This window comes from Astatotilapia calliptera, chromosome 4 (assembly GCF_964374335.1).
Source record: "Astatotilapia calliptera chromosome 4, fAstCal68.1, whole genome shotgun sequence".
In the NCBI taxonomy this organism is placed as follows: Eukaryota; Metazoa; Chordata; class Actinopteri; order Cichliformes; family Cichlidae; genus Astatotilapia; species Astatotilapia calliptera.
This window is the reverse complement of record NC_137425.1, coordinates 24,518,361-24,532,210: the sequence shown is the minus strand read 5'-3', so window position 1 is coordinate 24,532,210 and position 13,850 is coordinate 24,518,361. Positions and strand designations below refer to the sequence as shown.

The 13,850-nt window shown below is 43.4% G+C and overlaps 1 protein-coding gene across 1 annotated transcript; it reads right to left on the bottom strand.

The window, feature by feature from the left end:
* Positions 1–349: 349 nt before the first annotated feature.
* Positions 350–12,703, bottom strand: flii (FLII actin remodeling protein). The gene is made up of 31 exons (XM_026165584.2): positions 12,492–12,703; positions 11,328–11,438; positions 10,755–10,826; positions 10,516–10,596; positions 10,140–10,387; positions 9,880–9,983; positions 9,621–9,796; positions 9,271–9,428; positions 9,055–9,139; positions 8,542–8,689; positions 8,284–8,414; positions 7,156–7,263; positions 6,694–6,798; positions 6,376–6,555; positions 6,205–6,287; positions 5,939–6,013; positions 5,675–5,758; positions 5,409–5,580; positions 4,970–5,077; positions 4,663–4,854; positions 4,439–4,537; positions 4,268–4,357; positions 4,021–4,160; positions 3,709–3,928; positions 3,433–3,587; positions 3,235–3,295; positions 3,009–3,137; positions 1,800–1,906; positions 1,572–1,677; positions 1,428–1,493; positions 350–1,349 (listed from the first exon to the last, which is right to left on the bottom strand). The coding sequence occupies exons 1-31, from the start codon at positions 12,552–12,554 to the stop codon at positions 1,215–1,217; spliced, it is 3,792 nt and encodes a 1,263-aa protein (XP_026021369.1). The 5' UTR covers positions 12,555–12,703; the 3' UTR covers positions 350–1,214.
* Between the last annotated feature and the right edge of the window lie 1,147 nt (positions 12,704–13,850).

Genomic DNA, 13,850 nt, shown 5'->3' with positions numbered 1-13,850 from the left:
GACAGGCATACACCCCACACAATATTAACCAAAATGATGGAAGTTGCAGCCATCTGGGAACACAGACTGGGTTTTGCCTGCACCAGTGCCAACATCCAACACAGGTCACATGATCATTAGAAGCACTGCAGCAGTTTAGTTTGACGGCGCCGGCTGCAATGATTTTTAAAAAGTGCTTTAACAACTCAAAGATTAGCAGAACCAGAAGTCACGATACAATGCTCGAGCTCTCCCATTTCAGAGTTCTGTCCCAATAAGGAAGCTATTTGAAAAGCAAACATGCGCCTAAAGTTTTAAACCTGTAGCATTTTAAATATCATGCATTTACTTTTTCAAATGTAGGTACCCATTCTATTTTTTTTTTTTTTTTTTTTTTTAAATTTGGAAAGAAATATCTTCTTTCTTCGGATTCTCTCCAGAAAATAAACATTTGACAAGTTAAAAGCAGCCTGTGATGAAGAATACAGTATTGTTCAGTTTCAGAAACTCCCGATCTTCACCAATTGCACAAACATCAGTCCTCAAACATTACAAAAAAACCAAAACAAGACTTTGCTCTGACCTTGACAAGATTTCTTTGGCCAAATAAACGTGACTGTGTTACTTTACTTCAATTACTGTCCATCATGCTCTTAACAGGATCAGGAGGTGAGCGCAAAAGTATACTAATATGATGACAGGAAAGGGGATGACCCCATTTCAGCAAAGGCGCACAGGGTAGACACTCACACTTCATGAAAAATATATAATATATAAAATGACATTCCTCAGAAAAACTATTATAGTGCCGTTTCGTGTTCAGTCCCTCAATGACGACGAGAATACACACTAGTCCCTGCCTTAAGCTGCATGAAGGAGCGCCTAGCCCTCCCCGCTGACGACCGTCGACCATGCAGCACGAGCCACGTGAAAGCAGCAGAACAGATCGATATGTTAGATGGTGCAGCTCCCTTAGGTTTTCATAAAGCCCATTTTTATCTCAAAACATAATTCTTTATTTCAGACTTGCTAAGAAAATAAAAAAGCTTGGGGGAAAAAGGGGAGGGGGTAATTTGCAGTCTATATCAGATACTTAGCAGCCAGCAGCCGCTTGACCAAAAAGGCTGCTGAGCATGGATGGAGGGGAAGGGTCTCGGGTAAAGCTGGGATAGATTTCTGTAGAGAACTCTCTGGCAGTGTGTGTGCACGTGTGTGTGATTGGGATAGTGTTTGGCCTATGCAGGGGGAGTTTTGAAGGGTCCCCAGGCGTGGAAGCAGCGCGTGAAGCAGTGAGGCTCGTTGCCCTTCCTCACCAGCCGAAGCTTCCTCGGTTGTTCGGTTTCCTTGGCGCGCATGTGCTGGATGTAAACCTGAGAGGGAGGAGGAGGAGTTACAAAGATGTGGATAACACAAAGCACGCACACAGAAAGTGCACTCCCCCTACTCACCTGGCAGGCTTTCAGACTGAGTTTGATCTCCACCTGGCTAGTCTGGGTACCAACCCACATGTACACCTGAAGGAAAAATGATATCAAGTATGATGATAAAACCTAACAAAGTCCATCAACACACCAATCCTTAATTGTCTCTACCTCTTTGCCGTTATCCAGCAACATGATGTCATCATCAGCCAAGTCATCCTGGCAGAAGTCTGAGCACTTCTCTGACACAGAGAAATAACCTTTCTCGTTTGAACACCTGAAGCAGAAGAGTAGAGGGGAAAGGAGGAAAACGCCACAAAGATAGAACCAATGTGATGAGTGAAAGAGAAAAGCAGCTGTTTCATACTGTAATGTGTAAAAACACGAACAGTTACTCACCGGAAGAGACGAGCGTGTTTCATGTACTCTGCGTCTTCATCATAAGGTTTCTGAGAACCAATGCCGACCCAGAAGAAGTTCTCTGGCTCCTCCCCTTCATTAATCACCTAGGAGACACATTAATGATCTGTGACTGCATTTCCACTGCTGAAGGCACACAATCTTCTTTAGAGAGTTTAAAAGAGAGGCCAATGCTTCCATTAGTCACAAGTGAGTCTCTCATTTCCTGTATGATCATTTTTACCCGCACACCTGCCAAGCTGCTGGGGGGGGGGGGGACTGTCAAAAGTGGCTACAAACAAGTTTTTGGAGGTAAATCTCAAAGTGACGATGCTGTGAAGTTTCATCACTGCCGAGGAGACGTATGAAGCAGTCTCAGAAAAATTAAAGATTCATTATCTTGCTTTTTAGCGAGGATGGATTTTGTTTTATCGAATGACTCATAATGCCAGCAGCTGTCACGTCCCAGCTTTTGAAGAAGGCCCCTGTGAGTCGGCTGTTTGGTAGCCTACTTTCAGAACTTGCTGATTTGTCAAATCTGGTAAAGGCCTGACTTTTTGTTTTCCTCTTTCAAACACACGACATGCAAATAGGTTTCCATAGCAACTGCTGGGTGTAGTTATTTGTGAGTCCTTAATAAGATAATGTTACAGTATATAGTATACAGATTTTGCTAACACGGGAAGTTATAGAGTGCCCTCTGGTGGACAAACTATGCAACATCAGCACCCGTAACATGGCTGAAGGGTGTTCCTCCTGCGTCTTTCTCACTTCTACAGATGCTGATACAGATAAATAACAAATATCAGCCAGGTTACGAAGAATTAAAGACTAAATTGAAATTAAATCATGTTATATAATGTAATGGAACATGTAATAAATCAAGAATTTATAAAAAGGTATCTGCTGTGTAAGCACTGAGCAGCTGTAGTAAAGGATGAAAGCACTTGAACTCAAAGTTAAAGGTTAAGTGTGCAGAGGTTTCTACTTGACTGTATTAGCTGTATGCAGAATAAATAAATAAACACTGGCGGGTACCAGTGGTCCCCCTCAGCCTCCCAGTAGACACACCTACGGTGTCAATTTCAAACTCCTATTTTGCCTTTCTCTTGAGTTACCGCAGTCACAAACTTGGGTGCCTACACCGCCTGTCTGTCTGGAAGGGTGACGACAATACCCGTGAAGATCCATGCTTGCACATGATCTCACCTGCTTGCTGTACGTGTCGTCGAACATGCTGTTCATGATGTCCTCGGCCAGCTTTCCTTCATCGGGATCGGCGGCTCTGCCCACCCAGGTGTAAACGATGCCCTGATTATCTGTGCTCTCAAACGGTACCTGCAGAAAGCACATTTTGGGATTGGATCCACATGAAATCATGCTTTGTCTTTATTAAGTTGCTTGAATGACAGATGTTCTTTTTTTATATCCAAACCTTGAGTATGTAGCAGAACTCAGAGTTGAGATTGCCGGAATCTGTACCAATCTGGATGGTTCTAAGAGAGAGATGGAGGGAACATGTTTAGCTTTAAAAAAAAAAAAAAAAAAAAAAGATCTTTCTGGGGGAGTGGAAGCTGGCATGCGTCAAAACATTCGAACTTTTCTGAGGACAAAAGAAGCAGGTTTTGCATGCCTGGTGCAAAGTGCGCTGCCATTGGTGCGTATGTGGTAGAGGGAGGGCTGGGCAGAGTCGGTGTTCTGTTTCCTCTTCCCTTTGTGGATGATGAACTTCCTCTTAAAGTGGGACAGGAACTTGAGGTTCTCCTGCTGCTGAGTCATACGCACCACCTAAACAACAAAACAGGACGTGACTGTCATTGTGATGCTGATGGATGTAGTGTGGTAAACATTTTTTTCTTATTTTGGAAAAACAAAATTCCAGAAACTAGATTAAACTCTTTGCTCGTACTTGCAGTTTTCCAGGGAAAAGACTCTCAAACTTCTTCTGCAGGGAGAAGGTGAAGGTGAGCCAGCCCATGTTGGAGGCCTGCCTGCCCTGCCAGAAATAAACTACACACTGGAAGTCCTCCTCAGGCTGTTTGTCCTCCTCCTCCCCATCTCCCCCTGCTCCTTGCTCACCCTCCTTCTTTTCCTTCTCTTCATCCTCGTACTCCACAGGCACCCAGTATCTAACAAAGCACAGAAAGTCACCAGTAAAATGAGGTTTTTCTTCATCTTTGAAATCAATTCCAGCATTACAGCCCCAGAAAGACTTGTCTACCTGCAGAGGAAGACATAACAATCTTGGGTGTAGAAGTGCCCAAACTCCTCCTCGGGGAGGCGAGCAAACTTCTTTCCCTCCAACACAAATCCTTCCATGCCATCCAGGTCCTCGTTCCACTCCTCCATCAGCTGTTCAGCCTACACAGGTAATACAGTAAATATGTGAGATGTAAATATGTTGTTTTACTGTGCTTTACAAAGTCAACAACAATCAAAGGTAGAAATCAACTGCACTGCGTTGTTACCTCAGTGAGGGGCATGGGTGGCTGTCTGGGAAGGAAGAGAGCTGTGAGGTCAGCTTTCATCTGGTCTTTCTGCTCTGCATCCTTCTTCACCTGAAAGAAGAGCACAGTTTAACTTGTGCATTAAAAACAAAACAAAAAACAGTCTGATGCTGGTCAGCATGTGTCACTGACCTTGCCCTGCAGATTATCCTTCTGTTGCACAGTCTCCGCTGCTCTGGTGTAGTCCACCTTCAGCACATCATCCCAATTCTTAAACTTGGACTTGAAAACCTGAGGAAGAGGATGAAGCAGAGGAGAGGTTAAGCAGGAAGAAAATAGTTTTAAAGAGTGTAGATTAAAAAGTGACAATGATATTTAAACCGTATTCAACTGCAGTGGCTTCAGTAGACGTTTACCTGGCACTCTGTGCCCTCCAGGTTGCGGGTGACACATGCGTGTTTGGGCCGGTGCAGCATGGAGCACAGCTCCTGACCAAGCTTTAACGCGGCGGCTCGGACGAGACGGGGAGACTTCCTCCCGATCCAGATGAAGACGTCAGACCAGCAGTCCAGGATGTAAACGCACTTTGTGTCCAGCAGGGACTGCAACTGAGGAAAGGGGCAGACATAGAAGGAAAGGAGGGTGAATTTATGGAGTGCACCATGAAGGGAAGAAAGGTGAAACAGGACTTTACTGCTGCTCATTTGCAGCAGATGGACGTACCAGTCTGAGCTCTGGTAGGACGTCCAGTTTGACCTTGTGATCTTTGTGCTCGACTGAGAGCTTGTAGTTAATCTGAGGCAGCTCCAGGTAGCCAAGACCCAAGCCCACCTAAAAGAGAGATTAAAAAGTAAAAGCCACTGATGAATCTTTGCTTTGACTCTCTCTCATATCCGAGTAATGTCTAAGAGCTGTAAATTAAATATGGGCTGTCATGCAGATGATTTTTCAGGCTACAGAAGGGTTACGGTTAACTGATGTAAACAAACAAACAACCCCCCCTCCAAAAAACCAAACAAACAAAAAAAAGCCCCACATGCAGCTTCAGGTCTGCATCCCCTACAACACTGACCAACACACTTTACACTTGTGCCACCTTAAAACTTAATGTGAAGTTCAACTAAAAGATATGCACAGCATGTAAACATCAATAAATATTTACTTTATATAGTTTAGGTCTTATTGGAGTGAAGTCATCTGGCACGTGTTTCTTGATCTCCTCTGGCTGCCCTCCCAGCGTCTCCCAGAATCCTGGAGGCTCCTGGTTGTGCATGAGGGTGATGATCTCTGACTTCCCCTTACGTTCGTTCTTATTTATCTTTTCAGCAAATAACCTGGAGGATGACAACAAATCACATGACATTTCACCAACTTTCTGGGCTGTAATAATCGGTACAGTGTCTCTAACACCGTCGGTTAGCGTCTCACCTGGCCTTGGTGGTGGCGCTGAGAGTAGCGTTGGCTCCTCTCCAGATAAAGATTTCCAGGCCTGAATCCAACAGGAAGACGAAGCTGCCGATAAGGAAAAACGCAGAATGTTATGGACACAATGCTCCGAGTTCCAATAGGAGAAATTAAAGCTTGAAGATTAAGGATATAAAGAGGATGATGATTGTGTGTCAACTGTGCTGGAATGTGTAGAGAGCTGGTGGGTGTCAGAGAGTGTTGCAGCAAGAGTGTGTTCAAAGTCACCGTGGATCGAGGGACGAGGCCTTTACAGGAACAGACTCCAGTTTGATGTTTTTCTTGCCGTAGACTCTGTACAACCTGATAAACACATGAAAGCATTCGAGCCTGTTAAAGTGCTCTGAGCCTGAGCAGACGCAGTACTTTGAATTTACCGCTGATACACTCACAAAATTAGGCTCAACATAAAGATATGAGCAGCTGTTTAAAGCTAACGTGTTTCTGCACATTGCAATGAGTCATTTTCTAAGTAAAAAGGTGCTCCAGCCTACCTTAGTGGATACTGTGTCTCTTCCACAGTGTAAAATCCACTGGCTGTTCCTCCCTCGATGTAAGAGATGTCATTGTTAAAAACCTGAACACAAGAGAAGGTCCTTTATGACAGCACAAAGCGAATAACTGCTCACACAGGTACGTGTAGTTGTTTTAATGTTTCTACATACGGCAGTAAACTCGTCGCTCTCGTCTCCCATCTCTTCCCTTATCGTCCTGCACTCTGCTCCCAGGAAATTTCTGAGGTTGACTGCATGGATTGCAGAGCCGGCCTTCTTGTCCAGGGTGGCTTCCTGACCAATCCAGTAGAAGATCTGCCAGTTTAATGCCCCATTGTCATCCAGATATGTCTGTAATTGAAAATTGTAAGATTAATGACTGGAATATTGTTTATATTGCACATTATCGTGACCAAACAGACGAGTTTATCCCGCTTTGTTTTGCTGATCAGACTCCTCTGAGGCAAACACACTTAAATGACACGTTACCTTGAGGATGATGTAACAGTCGGCCTCGTAGAACTTGCCGTGCAAAGCTTCGTCCACTTGTAGGGGAATGAAGTTCTCTATCTGCCACACTGTCACACCTGGAATCTGGAGAAGAACAACAACAGAAATATGTAAGGTTACATTTAGTTTAGACCTCTAAACTGTCGACTGACCACTTTTCTGTCCCATTTAAGGGAGGATGTGGCTCAACAGGGGGTTTGATCCCCAGTTCGCCCAGTCTGCATGTCCTTGGCAAGAAACCCAGCCTAAAACTGCCCCCAGCTGTGTCGGAGCGTGGAGAGAAAGCCTTCTGAGAGAATGTGAAGTGCAGCATACAGCACTCTGAGGAGCCAGCAGGACTCCATGTGATGCAGACTGTAAACAGTCATTTAAACACAAATAGGAAGTAGGAGTTGCTGATTGTTGGAGTTAGGTGTTTATATACACACACACACATATTACCTGCCCCACATCCTCCATATAGAACTCCGAGTAGTCCAGCTGAGGCTTCTCTAGGCTCTTGTCCCAGCGCCGGACTTTTAAATCACCATATTTCAAATCCCCGTTTTCCTGCAAAATTAAAGGATTTCTTTGTAAGGATTACGCAGCCATTTCTTCTACCAGTCGTTTAGATTATGTTTAGATGAAATATAAAGACATTCACACGACAACAATTACTTAATATAGCCGAATAACCTGACTTTAAGTTGGAGTAGGCTGAACTTACTCACTTATCAGATTACTGTAAACCTTAGGCCTTGATTATACTCTGCTGTGCACACAGACAAACAGTTGGAGACCCAGCAGCTGAGCAGTCATTCCTACCATACGAAGTCCACCGCCTGGACCACATGTATAGTTGGTACAGTGTCATTAAATTCTTTGCAGATAAGTCCAAAAAACAGACATCCATACTGACCATTGAGCTCACTGTCTGATGATTACATTTAAATCACGTGGATCTGAGTGGACCTGTGGACGTGTGAAGCACAACCCCAGCTTTAGGTGTGTTTACACCACAGGGCTGCAGTAATCTGAGGGAACCACTGCGGGTTGTTATCTATATCACAAATCATGATGTCATCACATTACCTAACAACCACCTATCAATAGGTTTAAAATACCCTTCTGTTGTATTTACTTATCCTGTATAACACTGTATAACCTTCCAACAATAAAATCTAAGTCATAACCACCTAATGTTATTCTGATGCAATCATGTTGCTTAGTAACAACCTACCAAAGGGCTAAAACAACTCATTTATAATATTTATGCACCTGCAAAACATTTATTGCTAACCTAAATAGCACATTTTACACATATTTAACAAATGAAATTAATTTATATCCACAATACTTGCATGTTACATAATATATTAAGACGCCATCATGTTGCCTAGCAACCACCTAACAACTGATGATTAATGACTAAACTCACAGGCCAAATAATCCTGAAGCATTACTAGTAAATTTAATTCCAACAGCTTCCAATAACATGAATAATAACTGTCATGCAGAACTTAAATCCCTATTTCTTCTGTGTGAAGTTCCAGGATCTGTTTGATGTCCTTAACTTGTCTTTTGCCTTACCTCCAAATTCTTCTTCTCATGTGCGACATCACTCATGCCCTTCAGCACTTGCTTTGCTTGATCATCCTGAGAACAGTCCTTCCTCCTCCTCAGTCGCATCCTCCTTGCCATGGGATCCCGGGGGCTGGCTCCTGGACAAATGTGTACAAAGATGCAGATCTGAGCCTCCAGGAAATGATCAAGATGTATGCAAAGAAGGAAACAACAAAACATACTGTTGTTACCAATACATTCATTCATATTTAGAAGCTGTCTTACCTCCTCCTGCGGCTGCAACGGTAGCAGGGGAGGCTCCGGCCAGACGGAGCTGGTTCTGTAGGGAGAAGTCAATGTTGTACCACTCTGCTGCGCGGTCGACTGGTTTAGGAGGCATCACGAGGTTGGGGTTCTCACGCACATCAAGCACCTACAGAGAGAGACGGGAGTGTGTTTGTGAGTGCGTTTCAGGCAGAGATTCTTTTCCTAAATTACAGCAGGGGAAAAAAAAAAAAACCAAGGCATATTTAATAAACCATTTGTTTGTTACAAGGTCAATCACGATTCTAATTTGTTTAAGAAAAATATCATTACATAGTTCCATCTCATTACATTCACTGCTCAAGCTTCTTCCTGGACTGTCTCTTCAGTCATGACTCAAGCTTGCTGGGGTTTTTTCCACCAATAAAAGGATCACAACCACTGTTATGCTCCATTTAGCCAAATATTACAAACATTGTGTGTAAAGGTATTTTAATTTTAATATAATCTGATTACTTTACTAGAGTACTGTACCTCTAAGTCTGTCAAGAAGTGGATAGCCTCAGGTAATGTAACCAGACGGTTTTTATTCAGCACCAGCTTCTTCAGCTTGCCACACCTGGACAACACAAAAACACAAGAAGCTTTAATATTTCTTGGTGTAAACTGGAATGAGCAATGTAAACTAAATTATTTTAAGTGTCAGCTGATTGCCCAAAAACTGTGTGTTTGTTTATGGGTTAAACTGACCTGCAGAGTCCCTCAGGGATGAGTTCCAGGTTGTTGTTAGCAGCCATGAATTCAGTGAGGTTGGACAGTTTGCCCACTCCGGGTGGAACCCCATCAAAGTCCAGTTTGTTGGAGTTGAGGTACAGCTTCTTCAGTTTGGACAGCTTGCAGATGGCAGACTGGTTGGAGAAAACAAAACCAAACTTTATATTATGGGAAATTCCACATGAAATACATTTCTTTTTCCTGTGTCTCCGCTTCCCCTCTGCAGGATACTAAAGCAACAAATTTGTTTCTGCTTGTGCTTCTAATGTTAGTTAACAGAATAGAATAGAATATAAAAATGGCAGCTGCCTGCTCATGGTCCTTACAGGCAGTGAGGTGAGCTGGTTGCGGCTTAGGTTAAGCGTCTCCAGCTGGGTCCACTGGTCGATGCAGAGCGAGAGCTCAGAAATCTGATTACTGCTCAGGTTCAGCCTCTTCAGACTGCTCAGTGAATACAGGCACTCTGGTACTCGAGTCAGGTCATTACATGAAAGGTCAACATCTTGGAGGGAGAAAAGAATAGAATATGAAACAGAGAACACATGTTTGCAAAACGCCGATAGGTGTGTGTGTTTATGGTGTTACCTGCTAATTGTGTTAGTCCCTCCAGGCTGGTGGGCATGTTGCTCTGTGTTCTCTGGGTGTTCCTCAGGTGCAGAGTCTGTAATGCCACCATTGCTGGGAGCTGACTGCTCAGACAATAAAAGAAGAAGCACTAAAATCAGTAAGGAGGTTTAAAAGATAAAATCATCCTTTCTGGATGTTTGTTTAAAGGTATAAGGTGACTGTTAAATTGAACAGAGGTTGGCAAAAAATGATGCAATATTAAATCTTTTTTTTTTTACCGCAACTGGGCATGCATCAGCGGGTTGTTGTTTAGAATCAGAGTCTGCAGGTGCACCAGGCGTCTCATCTGGGGTGGCAAGCTGTCCAGTTTGTTGTCACTCAGGTCCAGATACAGCAGGTCTGTCAGATTGATGAACAACTGGTTGGGGATGGAGTCGATGCTGTTGTGGCTCAGATTGAGCACCAGCATGTTCTTGCTGTTCTCCAGGTCCCTGGGGATCTCTGTCAGCTGATTGTAGCTCAGGTCCTGGTGGAGGAGAATGTGAATAAATAAAGAAAAAGTAGTGGACTGGAAGAAACCGATTCATGCTCAAAATGTTAGTGTTAAATTTAAGGGTATGTTGAAAGTATGAGAGTTAAGAGACGTTTGTGTACCAGCACAGAGAGGTCATCGAGCTGAAAGATGTCATCTGGGACTCCAGAATTTTTCAGATTGTTGGCTCTGGCTACCACCGCCTGCAGACAAAATTTAGAATACTAGATTACACACTGGTGTACAAAGAAAGAAGCAATCATGTGGCAGGAGCTCTGTTTTTTAATGTATGGGTGGAACATCATTTCCATTTTTTCTATTTTTTTTTAAAGGCATGCGGTTTTTATGTTTTTTTAGTTACCCGTAGATTCGGTAAGCTGGACAGTTCCCCATGTAAAGTGGTCAGGTTGTTGTGACTCACTGAAAGGTGCTCCTAAAAAGGGAAAATACACACAGACACATGTCACTGCTATACTTTGGTCTTCACAAGTCATGAGAATACAGGGTATGTGTGCGTGTTTCACAAGCAAATCAATCTGCTGATTGCACCCTTGTAGTTACCTGCTATCAGATTAAATACTTCTATGTTTTGACTTCAAACACAGTTTAAACTTGTTCATGTGACCACAAATACAAAGTTGAACCCAGCAAGGACAAAATGAAAATATATTGAGCTTTGATCTGTCTCATCTCCTGTATAAATAATTTTCTTGCACGAATATCTACCTCACTTGATAAAATAAACAGTTCCTTGATCCTTTTATCTTTGGAAAACTGCACAGTACAGATGTAAAACAAAAAGACTGTGGCCATTACAACGAGGTCTACTCACAAAAAATTCTTATCTAATTGAATTTTAGATGCACATACACACATATAATGACATAAATGACTTCATGTATGAGGATGCTCCTAACTAGTCAGGATGTCTCACCAGCTTCTGCAGAGAGGCCAGCTCCTCTGGGAGGTAACACAGTCCTGTCCTGTTCAGTTTCAGCCATCGCAGGCTGCTCATACACTTAACGTGCTCTGGGAAGTATCCACCCTGAATGAGATGACACAAAAATACATGACTTTTGACAGCAACAATGCAAGAACTTACTTTGTTATAGCGCAGGGGGGCTGAATTTTTCAGGATTTACCAAAGCACTGAAACACCTGAAACAAAATCGCAGACATGCTACCAGAGAAAGATTATATTTGTAAACAACTTCCCCCAAAATATACTCTAACAATCTCATTGCCAATTATAGGAACGAACTGCACGCATGTTCAGGTTGCATAAAAAGTGACAGTGGCACATTTTCATACAAATGGGCAGATAGCATTAATCTTGATTTTTTTAACAGATGAAAAGTGCACACATCAAGGAAGAGAAATGCTAGGTCTACATATGCTAAAGCATTTGGAATATAAGGAAATGATCTCTTCATGTACTGGCAGATTTCAATCAAAAGCCACCGATCGACTAACAGATAACTCAGTTGTTTAAGCAGCATATTTCCAATACTTTGACGGGGATACGTAAATAGTTGTGTCAGGACAAATACATGCCAGGTGATCGCAGCTGTCAATCGGGCTGTTTTTTCCACTCTCCCAAAATAAGCTCACAAAAGGGTGTCGCAACCTAAAATCAACAGCAGGCTCTATTAGTTAGCTGACGCTGTTTGTCAACTTCACTTTCTGACAAGTTACAACACGGAGCTTGAGCTTCTGTAACAGACATTTAGTTAGCCATAAGTGTGGCTAGATTACTTAGCTAACATGACGGTGAAAAGAAGACCTGGCTCATCAACAACTTCACAAAAATAATATTAACGCTAGCTGACGAGCTAAAAATATATATCATTCGCAAACCAACACGTCAAATAAGAACTGTGTTAACCACCAAACTGGGCGGTGGTGGCTGAGAGCAGACTGTGTCACTCTGACAACTGGCTAACGCCCAATGCTAGTAACGTTAAGCTAAGCTAGTTTATAGCTAGCCCTGCCGTTTGTTGCTTTGAGAATGACTGAAGTCGCTCCAGCCACGCTAACGTCGTATTTACTAAACATCGGAGGGTGTGAAAATCAGTGAATGCTGTTTAAAAATCCTTACTTTAAAGTCGTTTCCACTGAGGTCTACCCCCCGTATAAAGGGAAGAACTCCGGTGGCAGCCATTTCTAACTATTTGATGTCTGCTGCTCTATTTTGGTCAAAAGAGGGTTGTGGCTGAAAAGACTGCCGTTTCTTTTTCTTATTCTTTTTCCGTGTCGCAAACCAACGCGATGAGTGGCATGTCGCCACCTAACGTACACCCACTGAGTAACAGCTGTCCCAAGCATGGATGAGTGGAGTACCAGGAAGGGCATCCAGGGGAAAATCTACTCCAAATCTAATACGCGGATCATCAAATGATTAAATCCCCAAAATTGTGAATTTGCTGCAAAAACAGTAAAAAAAAAAAGTCAAACACAACCCCAATAAATACATAAGAAGGTCAACAATTAAAAAGTAAAAATCTAAAAACAATACATATATATATATATATATATATATATATATATATACATATATATATATATATATATATATATATAAAACACCCAGCACGCCCCTGCGGGCGGTTTATCCTTCAAGCTCGGGTCCTCTACCAGAGGCCTGGGAGCTTGAGGGTCCTGCGCAGTATCTTAGCTGTTCCCAGGACTGCGCTCTTCTGGACAGAGATCTCCGATGTTATTCCCGGGATCTGCTGGAGCCACTCGCCTAGCTGCACCTAGTGCTCCGATTACCACGGGGACCACCGTTACCTTCACCCTCCACATCCTCTCGAGCTCTTCTCTGAGCCCTTGGTATTTCTCCAGCTTCTCGTGTTCCTTCTTCCTGATATTGCTGTCATTCGGAACCGCTACATCGATCACTACGGCCGTCTTCTTCTGTTTGTCTACCACCACTATGTCCGGTTGGTTAGCCACCACCGTTTTGTCCGTCTGTATCTGGAAGTCCCACAGGATCTTAGCTCGGTCATTCTCCACCACCCTTGGGGGCATCTCCCATTTTGACCTCGGGACTTCCAGATTATACTCGGCACAGATGTTCCTGTACACTATGCCGGCCACTTGGTTATGGCGTTCCATGTATGCCTTGCCTGCTAGCATCTTGCACCCTGCTGTTATGTGCTGGATTGTCTCTGGGGCATCTTTACACAGCCTGCACCTGGGGTCTTGCCTGGTGTGATAGACCCCAGCCTCTATGGATCTTGTGCTCAGAGCTTGTTCTTGTGCTGCCATGATTAGTGCCTCTGTGCTGTCTTTCAGTCCAGCTTTGTCCAGCCACTGGTAGGATTTCTGGATATCAGCCACCTCCTCTATCTGCCGGTGGTACATACCGTGCAGGGGCCTGTCCTTCCATGATGGTTCCTCGTCTCCCTCCTCTTTCTTGGGTTTCTGCTGCCTGAGGTATTCACTGAGCACTCGG

What these genes read in the sequence shown, in the direction of transcription:
- flii (XM_026165584.2), bottom strand. Translation starts at nt 12,554, where the DNA reads ATGGCTGCCACCGGAGTTCTTCCCTTTATACGGGGGGTAGACCTCAGT. An exon ending in ATATGGAGGATGTGGGGCAG is followed by an intron (nt 6,799 to 7,155) that starts GTAATATGTGTG and finishes GTTCTTCTCCAG; the next exon opens with ATTCCAGGTGTGACAGTGTG. An exon ending in TGCTGGATAACGGCAAAGAG is followed by an intron (nt 1,494 to 1,571) that starts GTAGAGACAATT and finishes TTTTTCCTTCAG; the next exon opens with GTGTACATGTGGGTTGGTAC.